The following is an 18,052-nucleotide window of genomic DNA, read 5'->3' on the forward strand; positions in this document are numbered from 1 at the left end:
TGTTAAAATGATGGAAAACTCTAACTTTGGTCACTCAGCACTGCCCATGTCAAGCGGTTAGCTAAAATATAAACAAAGTCACTGTTACCTATAAACTTATCATTATCACTTCATCCTTGCTAACATGAAAAACAATAACTTTTTATATCCATGGTGATAAACCTGCCCAATGGAAAGACAAGTGCATGTTGTAAGCATTCCAATATATATTGCCAATTGTGCTTATCATATTACTATATTTAATTGAGATTTTTCAATGTAGTTAGCATACTTTCATTTTTGCTATATATATTTTTAAACTGACAATGCTTACAGATTTCAGAAGTAGAAGTTGCATTTTTCCAACTGTAATTGTATATAATACCATTCAAAAGTTTGAAAATATTTAAAATATTTTCAAAAGAAGTATGCTCACCAAGATAGCATTTATTTGATTAAAAAAAAATGATTACATGTTACAAAAGTGTTACATGATCCTTTAGAAATCATTCTATGCTGATTTGATGCTCAATAAATATTTCTTATTATTATCAATGTTAAAAACAGTTGTGCTGCTTTATGTTTGTACATTTGTTTGTACAAAAGTCATACTGTCACATTTGATCACTTGAATGCATCCTTGCTAAATAAAACTATTAATTTACGTGTATATTTGTGATGACTTTATAGATACTGTGTTGAAATAAATATTTAACCACACAGAAGACAACCGCACTTGCTGTACATTTTACAGACACACATCCCAAAGCAGCAAACTTCTGGTGTGTTTGACTGAGCAGATTTCTTCCATGCCAGTGGACCCAAAGCAGCCAGACATGAGCACAAGCGAGCAAGGAAACTTAAGCACTATAACTCATTGCAGTGTCTGCCCCTACAGCTTTTAGTTTCCTCTGTGCTACATTCTGTTATGACCCAATACTTGGCTGCCTATTGTAACAGTGTGAAGAAAAAAAAAAACATTCCTGTCCTTGGCGTGAGAGTATTGCTTCTTGCAAGCAATATTGCAGAGGTTTGGAAGGGCTATTGGCCACTCCATTGGGCTGGGCTTCACAAGCAGAGCTGCTTTGCGACTCAGCCCACCCCCTCCTCACCTCTGCTCCTCTGTGCTGTACAAGCATTGGAGATGGAGAGTAAATCAAGTGCTCAAAGAACATGGCTCACAGCTGTTTCCTCCCCCTTCCCTTAGAAGTTTGTAAAAACTGAGGAGGATTCAAAGACAGCATTAGTCAAGCATTATTTTGAATACTTTAAGTCTTCTGGTTCACCTTATGCGAGATAATCTCATATTTAGTAGTTGGATGTACTCCTAAAAGGTGTGAAATATTTTCAGTAGGCTACATATGTTCAGTATTTGTCTCATCTAAAATAAAACCCCAAAAAACCTTTAAGTTGGATTTTCATTACATACACACCAGTTCACATTTAGAATAAATGTCCTCATGAATATGCTAACTAGAAGCTTAGTTTGGCAACATGACTAATTCAAATACAAACTCAAATGTGTCTGCCAATAATGTTCAGATGAAAAGAGGAAGTGGAAAGGAGAAGAATCAGTAGTGAAAACATATTTTGCTTCTAAAATGTATTTTAGAAAATTACTATCTGCTTAAATAATAGTTAATTGGTAAAAACAACACGCATATACATAGCATATACATCTATATCCATTATATGCCTGGAGTAAATACAAATCTTTGCTGCAAAGAAATTGATGGAAAATTGGACTAAACTGTTCAGGGCATATTTTGTTATTTAGCTGGAATTTGTTTTTTTAATAACAGTTCTGTTTATGGATGGATAGATGGATGGATTTTTAGAATGGATGGATTTTTAGAATGACAGATATCAGATAGATAGATAGATAGATAGATAGATAGATAGATAGATAGATAGATAGATACATAGATAGATAGATAGATAGATAGATAGACAGATAGACAGATAGATAGATAGATAGATAGATAGATAGATAGATAGAATGACAGAGCGATTGAATGTAGATAGATAGATAGATAGATAGATAGATAGATAGATAGATAGATAGATAGATAGATAGATAGATAGACAGATAGATAGATAGATAGATAGATAGATAGATAGATAGATAGATAGATAGATAGATAGATAGATAGAATGACAGAGCGATTGAATGTAGATAGATAGATAGATAGATAGATAGATAGATAGATAGATAGATAGATAGATAGATAGATAGATAGATAGATAGATAGATAGATAGATAGATAGATAGATAGATAGATAGATAGATAGATGTTTCTGAGCTATTTCATCTGTTTCGCTTACTTCCTCTAGAATTAGACCACCCAACCCCAATCCCACACGCCCTCTCAGTAAAAGCCTGCCCTCTGAAGACATGTCAGCAAACCTGACGTCAGCAAATCTGAACACGCAGGGAGAATTTTCTGATGGCTGAAATGAATGGACGCTTACCTGACTCTTTATACAGAGCCTAGAGGTGTCAGCTACAGGTAACAGGTGTGATTCCTCAGGACACCTACATCAGTTATATCTGTCAGGCAGTAGAGTTTTGATTTTCTTTCATTCTTGGAATAGTATATTTACTGTTCATTGTCAGTTGTGACCAGTCAACATTCATTCATAATTTCTCACATTAATTATTGCTCCTCACATTGTGAGGAAACGTAATCAAATACCCACTGATGACCTTAAGCAGTATAAATTATACTAGATGACAGTCCTCTTTTACTTTATAGCACGCCATACAATTTTATTGAATTTGAAATAAAATAAAAAAAAACAGAGCAAAACCTGCCATTCAGCCAAACCACATGCAGGATCTTGGTCATCTTTCACATAAATGTTTGTATTAATGAAGTAATTCACAAAACATACCCATGTGTTCAGCATGTGAAATACGCTTAATAAAGTGTTGAACTGCACAAGTCTGTGGACCTGTAAAAGATTCCTGACCAGCAAAGGGAATGTTTAGCTGAACCTATTGTCTAGTCTTTAATACTGAGGCAATGAAGAACGAGCAACAATGAATTTAAACTCCTTCAGAGCAGAAGAAAATGAGTTGCTTTTTTTAACCAAAGTTTACATTTCACCATTGTTCACCAAAACCATTCTTGTGTAACTATTTAAACCTGTCATTTGCAACCCAAGACAAATGGGATATAAATTCTTTTCTTGTTTCCTTGTAAAAAAGAGAGCCTATAAGCAACAGCAGTAAAGTCAGTGCAGTTAAGACTGTCATAAAGCCAGTTTACTGTCCTTCTTAGCAACAGACTCTAACATATCAGTGAATAATCACCAAAAACATATTCAAGAATTACTGTTACAATAGAACAACCGATGTTTAAAGAATAGTCATGACTCACGAGGAACATACAGTGTAATTCTACAGAGCCAGAGTGGATGCTTATGAGAGAACACTGACAAAAGGGGGAGGAAAATTAGGGTTGGCAGCATTCTTCTTACTTAAAGCTGTTAAAAAAGAGGCAGCAGAGAGTGGGGCTGGGTCTGATTGCTGCTCTGAGCAGGAAAAACCTCAGTCTGTCTTCATGGTACAGCGATAACCTGGACTCTTTTTTCCTTCCTCTTCCCTGTTACTTTGCACACAAGAACAGCTCATGTCTTTGATATGGGCATGATGATCTTTGAGCCTTATAGGACTGTCCTGTTTCTGGCTTTATCTGTGGCTTTTTTACAATTTGTGAAATGCCAAGACGAAAACAGTGGTAAGTTGCTGTTTATTCATGAAGCTAATTGTGCTGATGCTAAAGCTGTTGCTTTTGATCTTGGTATAATGATATGGGACTAGTCTTATTTATTCATTTAATTATATAAATGTTTACCATAAGGTTTATTTAAAGTGAATTTGTCTTGAAAGGCTTGAATATAAAGCTTTTAATATGTTAATTGTTAACTGTTTAAAATTGGAGCTTAATTTTAAAGGATGTTGCATATATCTGCATAAGATTTGGCTGTACTTTTGACCAGCAAGCATCTTTAGCTATGCCATAAATTGGAGATTTGGTAGCTTAGTACTTTTGACCAGCAAGTATCACTAGCTATGCCATGTGGTTCCCATCATGTAACATGATTAACGGTGATTGGAGTTTTGTGACATACGAGGATGGGCAAAGGGCACAGTTTATTCTTGACTCTTCAACATGCACCATCAGACTTGTTGTCTACTTGCACCAATATCCTCCTCTCACATCTGCTAAATCGATTTCAGCTTTAATACTGTGCTCACATGTCTCTACAGGAACACATCTTGCATCCTAATGCGGAGCAGATGTGTGAGGATATTATGAGTAAGGCTCTGACTCTGAACATGCAGGGAAAGAGAGAAAAAAAAAACACCCAGCCGAGAAAACACCTGAGTGCTATTACCTCAGTCATGCCCCGGTTTAGAGCATTTCAAACATGTGACGTGTATTTTTCCCTAAATGATGTCACCAGACACAACACTTCTAGGGAGGTTCTCTTGATCTTGAATGTTTAGCAGATTTTGATATATGCCTATCTGAACAACATGTTTTACGTGTGCCTCTTGGATTCAAAACCTATTGTTGGGGTTTCACAGGCAGTGCGCCACCTTCTGGTAAATGATCATTACACCCCCAAAAAATAAATAATTAAGTTTATTTTAACTCTTTAATAATATAATATCATACATACACAATTATAATGTTTTTCCAATGTAAAAAGAGATTTTATTTTTCACACCAGTCGGTGCACTTTAGGCTAAGAAGTAATAATATTTTATTTAGGTGAATATTTTGTAGATTTTTTTGGTGGCATTTTTCTAAAACTAAGTGTTTTGGGGGCATTATCATGTTTCCTGCTAAACTGCATATTTGCCCATTTGAATAGACTCTATAAACAATTGCAACTTCATGTCAACTAACTTTCATTAGAGTATTAGTAGACTGCAGTGGACTGGTAGGTGTTAGGGTTCGGGTTAGTAGAATAAGTTGACATGTAGTAGCAAAGTGACTTATAGTTAGTAGAATGTCTGTTGGGGGAGCATCAAAATAAAGTGTTAGCAGATATAAGCAGACAGTCTACTCATACTCTAATGTGAGTTAGTTGGCATGAAGTTGCAAAGTTACTTATAGTTAGTAGAATATCTAAAGTGGATCATCGAGATAAAGTGTAACCAACTTAACTAAAATCTGTTGGTGTACATACTATTCCTTACTTGAAGAAAATGGATAAATTGGTTTGGTTTCAAGCTAGTTAAAGTGACTAATTGAAAACAGATGTTTCTTTCTAAACAGTTTTGTTACAACGGTAATATTTATGTAATGTAAAGAGTAGAAAATTACTCTAGAAAAAAAAAAAAAATGAAATGTGCTTTTCGGCAAATGTGGTTAGGTTGCTAGTATTTTTCTATCTAATGCATAAAATATGCTGTTTCTCTCACCCTGTCCTTTCACACAGACATTTCAATGCCAGCACGCACCACATAAAGTCCAAGTGAAGTTGTTCTGTTCTTCATCCTTTCCACGTGATCAAACATCTTTTCATCACATGGAACAGTTTTAAATACCCCTAATCGTTTGGATAACTGGTGTAATTTTGTGTAGATTTGGTTAAACAAATCCACACAAATTACTTCTCACAATGAAGTGAGAAACACTGTAATTTCTCTATGACACAAACAGAAGATCGTCTTTCTAGCATTATACCGTTAAAAAAAATTGTTGTGTAGCCTTCTGTGCTATTCTACTTTTCTATTTATTTATTTTTTACATGAATTAATGCCCTTTTCTGTTTAAAAACTGGTCATTGTTGCCACATCAATTATATTACTACAAAGAGAGTGTTTTCACTTTACAGCTAAATATGCAAATATGTGCATTCGACCGAGTCCACAGCTTATGTGCTGATGGAAAACATGTGCTGCATTTTTGAGCTATGACTTGATTACATGCCTCTTTGGTCCTGCAAGAGGGAGGGATTGAGACAGCGAGAAAGAGGGAGCGGGAGAGAGAACCCTATTCTACATGACACCAATTTTTAACACTATTAAACCTTTACTGTACAATCCGTAGCACCTTTGATCTCCCGCAGAGATGGCACTGGGCGTCTCCGTGGAATAAACTATTTAGAGGATGGATTTTTAATGTTTAGCGCGCTCTTGAGCCTGCTCCATGGGAACTACTTATAAAGTAAATTATGGCAGTCAGCAGATGCAAACCCGGGGGATGATTTCCAGATGTTAAACTGGTTGCTTTGGCAGTATTTGTAAAATATTAAAACAAATGTTGGCTAAAATGTGGTTGTGGAGGAAGTCATGTAGCCGATGTAAAGAACACTGTGTCTTCGAACAGCATTGAGGACAATTGGGGTTGGAAAATGAGAGCAAATGCAGACATTTGACCACTATAAACTACAATAGCTCAGCAAAGTCTGTCATGTGCAAGCAAGCCTTCAGCCTCATGTTCAATAGATGTAGTGAAAAACCTTCAAATATATATTTTTGGCAGTCTTACATGGTCAGGAAGCAAGGAGGATGAGACATATGTATGCCAAACATGACTGTGTAGAGAACGCAGAGGTTGGCAGTGGAGGAAATGACGAGATCTCCCCAAGAGATGGTTCATAAGCTTATACACAGCTGTTCCAGGTGGTCTGTATATCATCTGGATTTGGCCTGTACGGTTTTAGTCCTATCTGTTTGTCTGTTAATGCTACACTAGTCCCCCAAAACACTTCTTGATGGATACAAGAAGAAGCCTAGATTTCATATACTGATTATTTTCTGGATATAGGCTAAATCACTTGTCACCCAAAAAAGAAACTTGTGTCATCATTTACTCACACTCTTGTTGTTCCAAACCCGTATGGCTTGGAACACACAAAAGATTATTACAATTTTGGTAACACTTTACAATAAGGTTCATTAGTTAACTACCTTAGTCAACATGAACTAAGAATGAACAATACTTCTACAGCATTTATTAATCTTAGTTAATGTTAATTTCAACATTTACTAAGACGTTATTACAATCAAAGGTTGTATTTGTTAACATTAGTTAATGCACTGTGAACTAGCATTAACAAACAATGAACAGCTGTATTTTTATTAACTAACATTAACAAAGATGAATAAATACTGTAACAAATGTATTGCTCATTGTTAGTTCATGTTAGTTAATACATTAACTAATGAACCTTATTGTAAAGTGTTACCACAATTTTGAATAATGCAATAGGCGTCAATGAATCATTTCGGCAGGTATTGTGAACGGAATTAAAATTTCAAAGGTGTGTTGATAAGATCTGACTCAAAATAATTATTTGTTTTCACATTAGACATTGCTAATTCTATCATGAACACTTAGGGGAACTTAAAAAAAATGATTATTTAAATTTCACAAGTGTTTAAAAGTTTTAGAATACAGCATATCTTCATACTGACTATTTTTTTTGTCATTTTGGAGTTTGTAATTTTGGAGCTTGACATCCCCATATTCACTATCAATATGGCCAGACTACTCTGCAAAAGTTCACTTTGTGTGTTTCATTGCAGAAAAAAAAAATCACAAGTTTGGAACAATATAAGGATTAGTAGAATAATGACAGAATTAACATTTTTTAAGTATTCTTGAAGGACAGATAACATGCTCAATGCCACAAGTCATTTTACTACCTGAACCATGTCACATCCGCTGCCTCATTTTTATTTGCCCAGCTGTCCGGTAAAATCCCCCAAAAAATATTATCCACTACTAAACGAGTGACTAATATTTAAAAACCTGATTCCTTGTCTGTTTAACTATAACATACAGCCATACCATTCTCAAGCTTCTCACATTATGAGAAATTTACTGTACCATGATGGTGTTGATACCAATACTTAAAGTACATAAAGTCCTTTGTGGCTGCCCAGCTTGAAAATATATTATGACAAGATGAAATGACAGGTTTTGGATTCGGGCCATAAGATCAATTCAACATAACTATTCAACATTACTTTTGACTTTTGCCAGTGACTAATAGAACACAGCCCTATAATTATATCTACATTGTGGTGAAAATGAAACAGATGTCATTCAGACTAGAGTAAGGCTTGATGGCTAAACAGAGAAGTCCGTTTTTAATTCAAATTGAGTTTGAATGCATACCACCATATTTGAGGGCCATTCAAGTTTTTCTAAATAGTTTTTTTAAGGGATCCTTAACGAATCCACATTTAGTAATACTCTTATTGCAGGATTTGACATTCAGCTTCAGTTATTGGGTAAAACTGCATCTTGACATAATGTACTTTTACTAGTGTTTGCACTCTTATTTTTTAAAGTAAATTTCACATGGAATTAAGCAAAATCTATTTAACTGAGCTATGTAAAATTAACAAAGAGAATAAGTACATTTAACTTGGCCATTAAAGGTTGTCGAGTAATTTCTATTTACTCATTTGAGTGCAATTCTCTGTTTACAGTACATTTTACTCAATGTAACTGAATTAAGCCGTGCTTTTAAAGTGTATGATTGACATAGAAACATTTTTGTTACACTTTGTAAGACAACATATCTACACAGAGACCTCAATACTTGGTACACAATTCACAATTTTTTGAGCATGAATGGATCATTTTGGGTAGAACATGAACTCAAAAAGTCACAAAACAGCAAGTATGTAACCTTATAAAAACATATCAAGCCAAGGCACTCAAGAATTTAAGGAAATATATTAAAAGCTTGGCTTGATATGCTTTTATGAGTTGAATTATCCCACCCAAAGAGGATATGGATTCTACACCCCATGCAGCACTTTTTGCATTCCTTGTTTTAAATGTGCAATCTTATTAATATTCATGCCTCAGTGCATGATGGGAACACCAGTATCAGAAAGTTTTACTTAATTTCACTCAAAGAATCATTGTAAACATAACAAACAATTCCAAGTAAAATATAATTCCACAAGCTTGAATCGAGTACTACAAATATTTAATATCCTTTTTTAAATTCTTGCCTGAATTAATTCTTGCCTGAATTTAATAGAAATTAAATGTGTTTTTTTCTGTAGTATTTACTTCACCACAGAATTATTATTTTTTTTATCAGTCCACTCTCGAGAAAAATGAGAACTCTCAACATGAGAACACAGTGTGCTTTTCAACACAAGCAACTATCATGCACTTCATTCACTCATAAGGCCATCTGAGTCAGCCCAGTTTGTATGGAAACATCAGTTTTTGAGTCATACACACAATAAGATTAGATTCTAATAGTGTTAGAAAAAAACAAAGTCATCCCGAGATGCCATGTGGCAGTCACATTTCAGTTTGTAAATGTCAGAGGCCTATTAGAAAATTACATATTTAATCTTTATTGTGTGTAATATCCATTGGTTAAAAAACAGCTGCAGTTTGAAGTAGTTCTCAAAATGAAAATCAAGGAATGATGTACCAAATTACTGTTAAAGAGTTTGATTCTTGTTCTGTTGCTAAGCCATTTGTACGTATTTCCAGTGTACACTCAATTATTGTAAATATTAGGCCAATTATATCAAATACCTCCTCATGCGGTTTTACTTTTTACATTAAACCGACTTTAAACATTGTTCATGTATCCTTCAAATAAAATAGCTACAATCCATATCCAGTAGATCAATGTTGCCAAAACAGTTCATATATCATATTAAAGAAGAAAATGTGATCCAGGCACAGAACTTCAATCTGGCAGGAGCTTAAAGTTCAAAAACACATTCACGAGAGGGGCCTTTTTCCACCTTGTAAGTTATTTCTTTTTCGTTTCTTCACAGCAGGAAGTCTCTCACACTGGCATTTCCTCTGGAGAGAACGCTGAGTAATGTCTAGGTCTTAGCAATGATATAATTCCCTGCTGTCTCATAATGGTTACAGCAAATCTACTACCTCTTCTTATTGTCTTACATTTTTAGTCAGCCAATAAGGATGCTTTTTTTGTCATTAAAAAATAGTGGATACTAATGAAGTATTTTTACTGTTAGTGTACTTAACGACTCCATGCAATTGCTTGACGAGTGCAGTTTTCCTTTACAAGTGCAACTGATATGACCTCAAAGAGGTATCTAAATTGCTTTTTTTATTGCATAATTTCAGTTTATCACATCAAACTGTGCTCTAAAATCCTTACCGTATACCTCTTAGTCATTAAGGAAATAATTTCAATATTTAACCTGCTGTTTAAGCTTTTATGCTCGATAGGCTTGATTAACACTTGCCAATCCAACATTTTGATAGGCTCTATATGAAATTTTTTTAATAATATAAAATTAATATAATACATATGAATAAATATTTTGCAGTATTTTGTATCTCTAAACAAAATTAGACAGTATATGATTTTTGTTTTTCCTAGAGCGTAAAGTATTTCTAGGTACAGTAGATTGCTGGTCAAACGATTAGGATTGTTGAAATTACTCTGCGGTTAATCACTTATTTCCGGACCAGTATTCTCACAAAACACTGCAGTCAAACCAGCTGCTCATGACTAATCAGACATTTTCAAAAGCTCTAAGGAGAAGAACTCTATAACCATGGAATCATGAATAGGAGATAATGCATTGACTCTCTTGTCTATTTCTCATCTAATCGACAATGAGTCTGTTTCCTATTTTCTAATTTGAGTTCGAAAAGATAGTCCATCTGTTTACTTTCATTTATAAAACTAGATCAGACAGAAATACATTAAATAAAACATAAAATCTGTTAAGTTTTTTTTTCGATAGTCCACTTTAGACATTCTACTAACTATAAGTAACTTTGCAACATGTCAACTTTACCAGTCATTAGAGTATTAGTACTGTCTGCTTAATATCTGCTAACACTTTATTTACTACTAACCCTACGAACCCTAACACCTAACCCTAACCTAACAGTCAGTCTACTACAGTCTACTAATGAGTGTTAGTTGACATGTATTTGCAAAGTTACTGATCGTTAGTAGAATGTCTAAAGTGGACCATCGAAATAAAGTGTAACCAAATCTGTTTCTAGTTGGTACTTTGTGTTTCTGTTAAATTTGTGATATTATTATACATGCTGGATGAGTTTGCAATACACTATTAAGTAGGCTACATATGTTAAAAGTTAAAATACAACCAACCAGTATTATATAATTTATGGCCTTTGCAAGAACTGACCTTTAAGCTGACCTTTTGACCATTCAAAACGTCATGCTTTAAAAAGATATAAGACGCCATAAACTTCAAAGGTTTCCAGAGCAAGTGGGATGCCTTCTAGTGGAGCAGTCTGCAGTCTCACTTTTATAAGATTAAGACCATGTCCATTACAACCGATTTCAAATATCCTCAACAGACATATGAGGATTTCTGAATTATGACTTGTGATGCAGCCTGAAACATAATCACGCCGTGTTCGTTCGTTGGCCAGAGGAGAACTGCCTCCTGACTGAGCCTGGGTTCTCCCAAGGTTTTTATTCTCCATTCTGTCACCTGATGGAGTTTTGGTTCCTAGCCACTGTCGGCTCTGGCTTGCTTAGTTGGGAACACTTCATATTCAACAATATTATTGATCTGACTGTACTGACGCTGTTGAATCAGAACTGAACTGGATGATGACATCCTTTTTTGCAGAACTGCTTTATAGATGAAATGAACTAATTTAATAATTGATGATCTTTACAAAGGAACTGAATCAACACTGAACTGACTTCAGCTGAACTAAAATGCATCATTCTCCTGTTATCACTGTAAAGCTGATTTGAAACAATCTGTATAAAATGCTATAAAAATAAAGGTGACTTGACTTGACTTATTTATCACATCTGATCCAAGTGTTTCTTTTGATCTCAATTTCATGCCCAAAGAGAAACAAAACCCAGAGATACTATTGAAATATCTATTGCAATATGCATTTCAAGTTTACTAGTTGATTCTAATGACAAAGTTTGAAGCTTTAGTTAATCCAAGGAAGAAAAAAGAAAAAGGGGAAAGAGGCTGATCTGAAATGGAAGTACCACAGTGTGGGGTCACATGAAGTAAATGTTTATATAAATCCACTCCGCTGATGCCTCGATGTTCTCCATCCAAAACAGTGTAATGTAAGCTAGAATCCTGACAGACCAGCTGTGGAAGCTCTGCAAGCTCTCACAACATCCAAACAAAGCAAAGAGGAGGAAACACACTCCGAAAAGAAACATAAGGGTGGGATGTTTCCAATCCCTGGAAAAAATGAGTGGGGTTGTTCCTCACAGGATGCACAGAGATTAAAATAATAGTATTAATGAAATCCACAGCCTGGGAAAAAAAAAAGAATTACTTTTTCCTCTTACAAATGATGAATCATTAATATTGTAAAAAAAAAAAAAAAAAAACATTTAACTGCTCTGATGTTTCCCTCCTGATGCATGAAAGGAGGCCAGGAAAGCAATGAGTAGGCCTATGTCAGGTCATGAGATTTTGTTGATCTCAGCCGAGAATGTGACTGGTATCGACCTGCATAAATTAAACATCTTGCCTGACACTCACACAGAGACACGTTTACCCTTCAACGTCTGAACATATATTAAGTTTGTATAAAAAGTGCAGGAGTTCAAATTGTGTCCATATTAAAAAGTTAAGGAATCTATCTATCTATCTATCTATCTATCTATCTATCTATCTATCTATCTATCTATCTATCTATCTATCTATCTATCTATCTATCTATCTATCTATCTATCTATCTATCTATCTATCTTCTTTGCAGCAAAGACTTGTATCTACTCCAGGCCTCCATATACTGAAAATACAAGCTTTGTTGCTAGCCAAGTGTATTATGACACCATGAATTTCATGATTTCTCAGACATGTGGTAAAAGCTGTGTAAAAAGACTAGGACACATGTTAAAATATTGTAGATGTATATGTACATGGAAATTTACTCATTTAGTTAATTCCAAAGAATAGGTTCCATTTGAAATGATGTGTTAATTAGGATAGAAGTTAAGATTAAACAAGTTAAATATTGAAATTAGTTCATTAACCTCTTCCACTCTAAGGCATATTTTGGAATTCCGCCTGAATTTAACACACCCAAGTTTAAATATTCACCCTAGACACATACAGTGTAGGAAATTTAAAAAGCTAGTGTCATTGTACAGAAAACCCTTCAGATTTATTAAATTAGATTGCAAAACTTCATAAATAGCATTGTATGCTTTTAAAATATTACGATAAACATTAAAAAAATAGGACTTTTATTTTTTTATAGAATCCTGTCTTTGAAAATCTGTGATTCAGGTACTGTTTGCTCTGGGGACCTGCTGATTATATTGTTTGACTATACTAGGTGGCAGTATCCACCAGAAAAAAAGATTTTTTCTCTATGACATTCTGAGCAAGAGTTATTCAAATATAACCGAAGGGAGGTAAAGTATCATTTTTAGTGCATATATGTGTCCTTTGGATTTTTCTAATACTCAAATGCAATTTTTTTTTTTTTTTTACTAATACTACCCCAAAAATCCTACTTTACTTAATTATCGATTGATTTTCTTCATTTTCATTCAGGTTTAATGCAAAATGGTATAAAGGAATGAGACCAAGTAACATTTGTGTTTTGTAAATAAAAGCACAACAAATGTAGGCTATTCTCCTTTCAGGAGACACTAATCACTTAAAAAACTGTCTTGTAGAATTTATGTGGTCTAAAACACACCACTTGTACAAATTGAAACATAAATAAAAATGAGAGACTATAGAAATATGAAAGTAGACCTAGATAACGTTAGCCCTAAGATGCACGCTACACGATGCACCGTCACTTTCTCTTTCAAGCTCTTCTATTGCTTCAACGCAAGAGAACACCTTTTTAGCTGCTTTTCCCTCTCCAGATGCCATTTTTTTATCAAAACGCTCGAAAAATACAAATATATATCCAATAATTTTCTGTCAGTCGTCTTCGTCGCTTGTCATTCACTTGTTACTATCTACTCGCGCGCGAGTCGCGCCTATCATCACGTCGTGATGTACTAAAGCCATGACAAAAGCCGGTCGTGATCCCGCCCACCTACTCCACTGATTCGTTGGCTGATTCAGCATGTGATTGGACTAGATAAATGATTGACATGTGATTGGAAAGCTGACAGCCTCAGCTTTGAACACGTGCCTGATTTGTATTTCATCGTCATGATTAGAGGACGCTTGCACGGTTTGATGATGATGTGTAGATCGCGTGTTTCTCCTGTCGAGCGCGTTTTGTGTTCTGGACATCCGCGACATAAGTGGATTATTTACCAAGAGGAGCTCACAGAAAAGTACAAATGGGCTCATTTGAAAGATAACATCCTAAGGTAAAAGATGATATAGAGTTTGTGGCTGATTTTAGCTTAGAGCACCTGTAATCGAAGTAGAAATGAGACGTTTTTCTTTGTTTATTCACAGAAATCATATTTTACTGCCCGATTCTTGTGGAGATAATGTGAACTATGATGTTAAAACAATAAAACAAACTACATAGTCACATTTCTGAGAATGAGAGCTTTCTTTTGATATGATTTTTCTGTTTTGTGAGATACATAAAAAAATACATATTCATATTTACAAATCTGCATCGCCATTTTGGGGGAGGAGCGATTTTGTGACGATTGTTTTTTAAAGCTTTATATTAATTATTTGTGTTCCATATACACACATATAATTGTATTCTGTGTAAAGATGAGATTTTAAGATTTAAAATGATACTATATATGGGGTTATAGTATCTCCAGAAACATAAAAAAAATTAAGTTTAAATATAATGACGTAGCTCTTTTGCCCGCCCACGGGCGATCAGAGTGGAAGAGGTTAAGGACTGGTGGTAAGAGTTTTAGAGCACATGTGTGATGTGGCAATAAAATTATGCAGTCCAAAAAAAAAAAAAAAAAATCTTCTGGCCCACGTTTCTCACCGCACATCATCGAAACCACAAAAAAGAAAAAAAGGTGGAAGACATGTCCAAACAAGGAAACCATGTTTCCTTCTACAAATGAGGTTGTTCTCCCTAGACTGACACCAGTGTGACTCTTCATTTGTATCTCAGTAGAGGGGTGTCACAAGGACATAGAGTCAAGGCTTGAATAATCATAGTGTTCACAGTCACTTTGAGGTCTATATGTCTGGAGTGACAGTCTAAATTACAATGTAGACAAATCACCAACATCCCATTTTCACACAGATTCTTCTTCAAAAAGAGGGAGTTGTGTGTGAACTGCGGGGAACTCTATCAGTTAATTACAATAGAGGTCAGAGGTCTGTGAAACACAATTTATTTGTGTCATTGACTTTTATAAAGCAGGACTGGAGACCTTTTAAAGTTTCCCTGGAGTGAATGCAACTTATCTGGTTTAACTGTTAAACAGATGCCTTCCTTTATGGAAAAAAAGCATTTTCCTGGATTGTGTGATTACCGCACATCAGCATTCATCAACGAAGTTCTTACAATCAATCATCATATAATCAAATTATAATTTAACATTGTCCGTTGTTCAGATGAAACTCTTACATTTATTGAATAAAAGACTGCTCTCTCACACACATAAACGCATATGCTTGGTGCTGGAAAGACAGACTCAGATGAGTCACTGTTTCCATAAGGTCATATTCTAACCCATACAGTCTTGTTCCAACAACAAAGTCCCTGAACACAGCAAGTTATGAGTATTTCCACATAAACCAAAGGAAAATACATGTGATTTATATTAGTTAAACTCCCACAATGCAGCATCTTGGTGGAGATGTAAATTGTAAAAAAGCTGCCCATTGTTTTCCTAGACCGTTCCTACGGAAGCCTAAGCATTTGGGAAGGAACCACAGACTTTAGCTGACATGGAGTAATGCTGAGCATGTTCAGTGTGGTCAGGTCAGGCCAGACTGGAAGACTGGTGGAAAATGTACGTCAGAAGTCCACAAAGGACCATGCTTTTGCTATCATCATCACTAGGGGATTTGAAGCGTTGCTGTAGAAAGCGCAGAGTCTGCAATAAATTAGCTAACCGAGGGAAAGAGTGAGCTTTCTCTTCACCTTTAATGGTAAGGTTTTCAGGGACGGCTTGAGAAAGATTGTTCTCCTCCCATAAATTTGTAATGGCTCAACCACATTTTCAATGAAATATTCACAGGGGAATAGACAGTTCCAGCTGTATTGACTAAAATTCTTACCACTGAATCATTTTATTACCTATTATCTGGATTGCATCTGCTTTTTCAAATGTTTTGTAATTCCATTTATTACTTTGAACGCCATGGACTGGGACAATGGAAAAGTGCTTTTTATGTGCAAAACTGCTAGAATATGCTACTGTAATTATTAACACCATGAATGTGACTATAACATTGCTGTTATGCAACAGATCTATAAACACGATATATAAACAAAATTTGACTAGCTTGTTCTTATGTTTTTTAACCTCCAACAATATATATCCATCTCCAAATCCTGCTCTGCAATGATCACATACTCAGGCCTGGAATGATACAAAGAGTGAAATTTACTGAATATATATTCCACACCAGCCTTTGTTTGAGGTTGTCAGCATCTGTGTGTTCAGAAAAATATCTCTCTTTTCATTGGCATCCTTCCCTGAGACATTCATTCCCTCTGGTCAAAAAAGGTATCAACAATTTCCAATCAACACCCTCCTAATACATCCGCTTCATTAATTTATGCTATGTTTATTCATTAGCTTGGGCACGCATTTTTGGCATGCTCATGTTCAGAATTTAATGCTTGTGTCTCCCCTTAAGCTATAAGGTTTAGTCACATTTGATCTGCATCCCAGAGTCAATACGTGATGATCATTCCTTATGAGTTGCCTACAGTGCTAAAAAAGTTTCATCTTTATCTACTTTCTTGCTAGCTTTTGGTGATCCTTGTCTGTATACAGTATATTGAGATGCATTCATAGTTCTTACTATTTTAACCCACTTTCTCACACGGCGGGGTACAAAAACATCCTCTTCAGAGTGAAGTTTTCAGGTGAGCAGAGAAATACCAAAAGGTTTCATTGAACGGAGCTCAAGGGTGCCACCTGGTGTATTGGTGTTACACCAGCAATGTAAACAAATATTTGCCACAGCTGTTCTGCAAAGTTCTTGAAATTAATTGCTTGAAAAGGGGTTTTAGGACATTATTTATTATAAATATTTTAACTTTATTTCAATGATAGGGTGAATAGCACATTGCTGGAAACAGTATGAATCAGACATAGTGGAAAGCATTAGCTCATGTCTTCCCACAAGAGCCTTTCTAAAAGACGAGGGATCACCTTTTCCAGTAATTCCTAGCCACTTTCTCAGGGTATAGTAAAGTCTTCTGTCTGGCTTTCTGGACTAGTTGCATGGCATGACACACACAATCAGGTGATTCCGTGACTGTCTTTTCCAATTTTAAAAGTATGATTTTAAACATTTTATCAAATACAGTATGAAAAAATATGAAGAATCAATACAAAATTCAGGCTTTTAATTGTGCATATTTGAATTTGGAAAAATATGGCTTGAAAAAGACTGAATGACATTTTCATGGGAAAAAGGAGAAGGGGAAAACATTTTAAAAGAAAGTTAGTGTATTTTGTTGATGCATTTAGAAAAAAAGCTACAATAATACATGTCTAACCTAATTAAAGACGTGTCATATAAGCTCCTTATATTATTAACACACACACACACACACACACATATCTATATGCATTATTTATATAGTTTTTACCTTCTTTTTGCTTGTAGAGGATGAGTTGAGCTGTACAGAGAACGGGCAGGTGTACACAAACAGAGACATCTGGAAACCTGAACCATGCAGGATCTGTGTTTGTGACAGCGGGACCATCTTGTGCGATGAGGTGCAATGTGATGAAGTGTCTAACTGTGGAAAGGTAGTAATCCCAGAAGGAGAGTGCTGTCCTGTTTGTGACACAGCACATGACAGTGGCAATGGCAGACCAGGTGAGGATGAGCACCACAGAAACCCGAAAACAAATTCATTTATAGAATCTGTAGTGTTTTGAAATGTAAGAACAGATAAACAGCAACTATTTTTGTCTTTTTTTTCTCTTGTCAGCGGACAGAGTTGCCAAGGTAACCTGT

General features: G+C 35.1%; 1 protein-coding gene across 1 annotated transcript in view; it reads left to right on the forward strand.

Annotated features, from left to right (window-relative positions):
• Positions 1–3,449: 3,449 nt before the first annotated feature.
• Positions 3,450–18,052, forward strand: part of col5a2a (collagen, type V, alpha 2a) — a 32,562-nt gene continuing 17,959 nt past the window's right edge. Inside the window, exons 1-3 of the mRNA XM_056265653.1 lie at positions 3,450–3,722; positions 17,696–17,911; positions 18,027–18,043. Of these exons, the coding sequence (XP_056121628.1) occupies positions 3,626–3,722; positions 17,696–17,911; positions 18,027–18,043 (330 nt within the window). The 5' untranslated portion in view covers positions 3,450–3,625. The remainder of the gene's footprint in view (positions 3,723–17,695; positions 17,912–18,026; positions 18,044–18,052) is intronic.

Source organism: Rhinichthys klamathensis, unplaced genomic scaffold (assembly GCF_029890125.1).
Source record: "Rhinichthys klamathensis goyatoka isolate OS25496 unplaced genomic scaffold, OSU_Roscu_1.1 h1tg000237l_1, whole genome shotgun sequence".
NCBI lineage: Eukaryota > Metazoa > Chordata > Actinopteri > Cypriniformes > Leuciscidae > Rhinichthys > Rhinichthys klamathensis.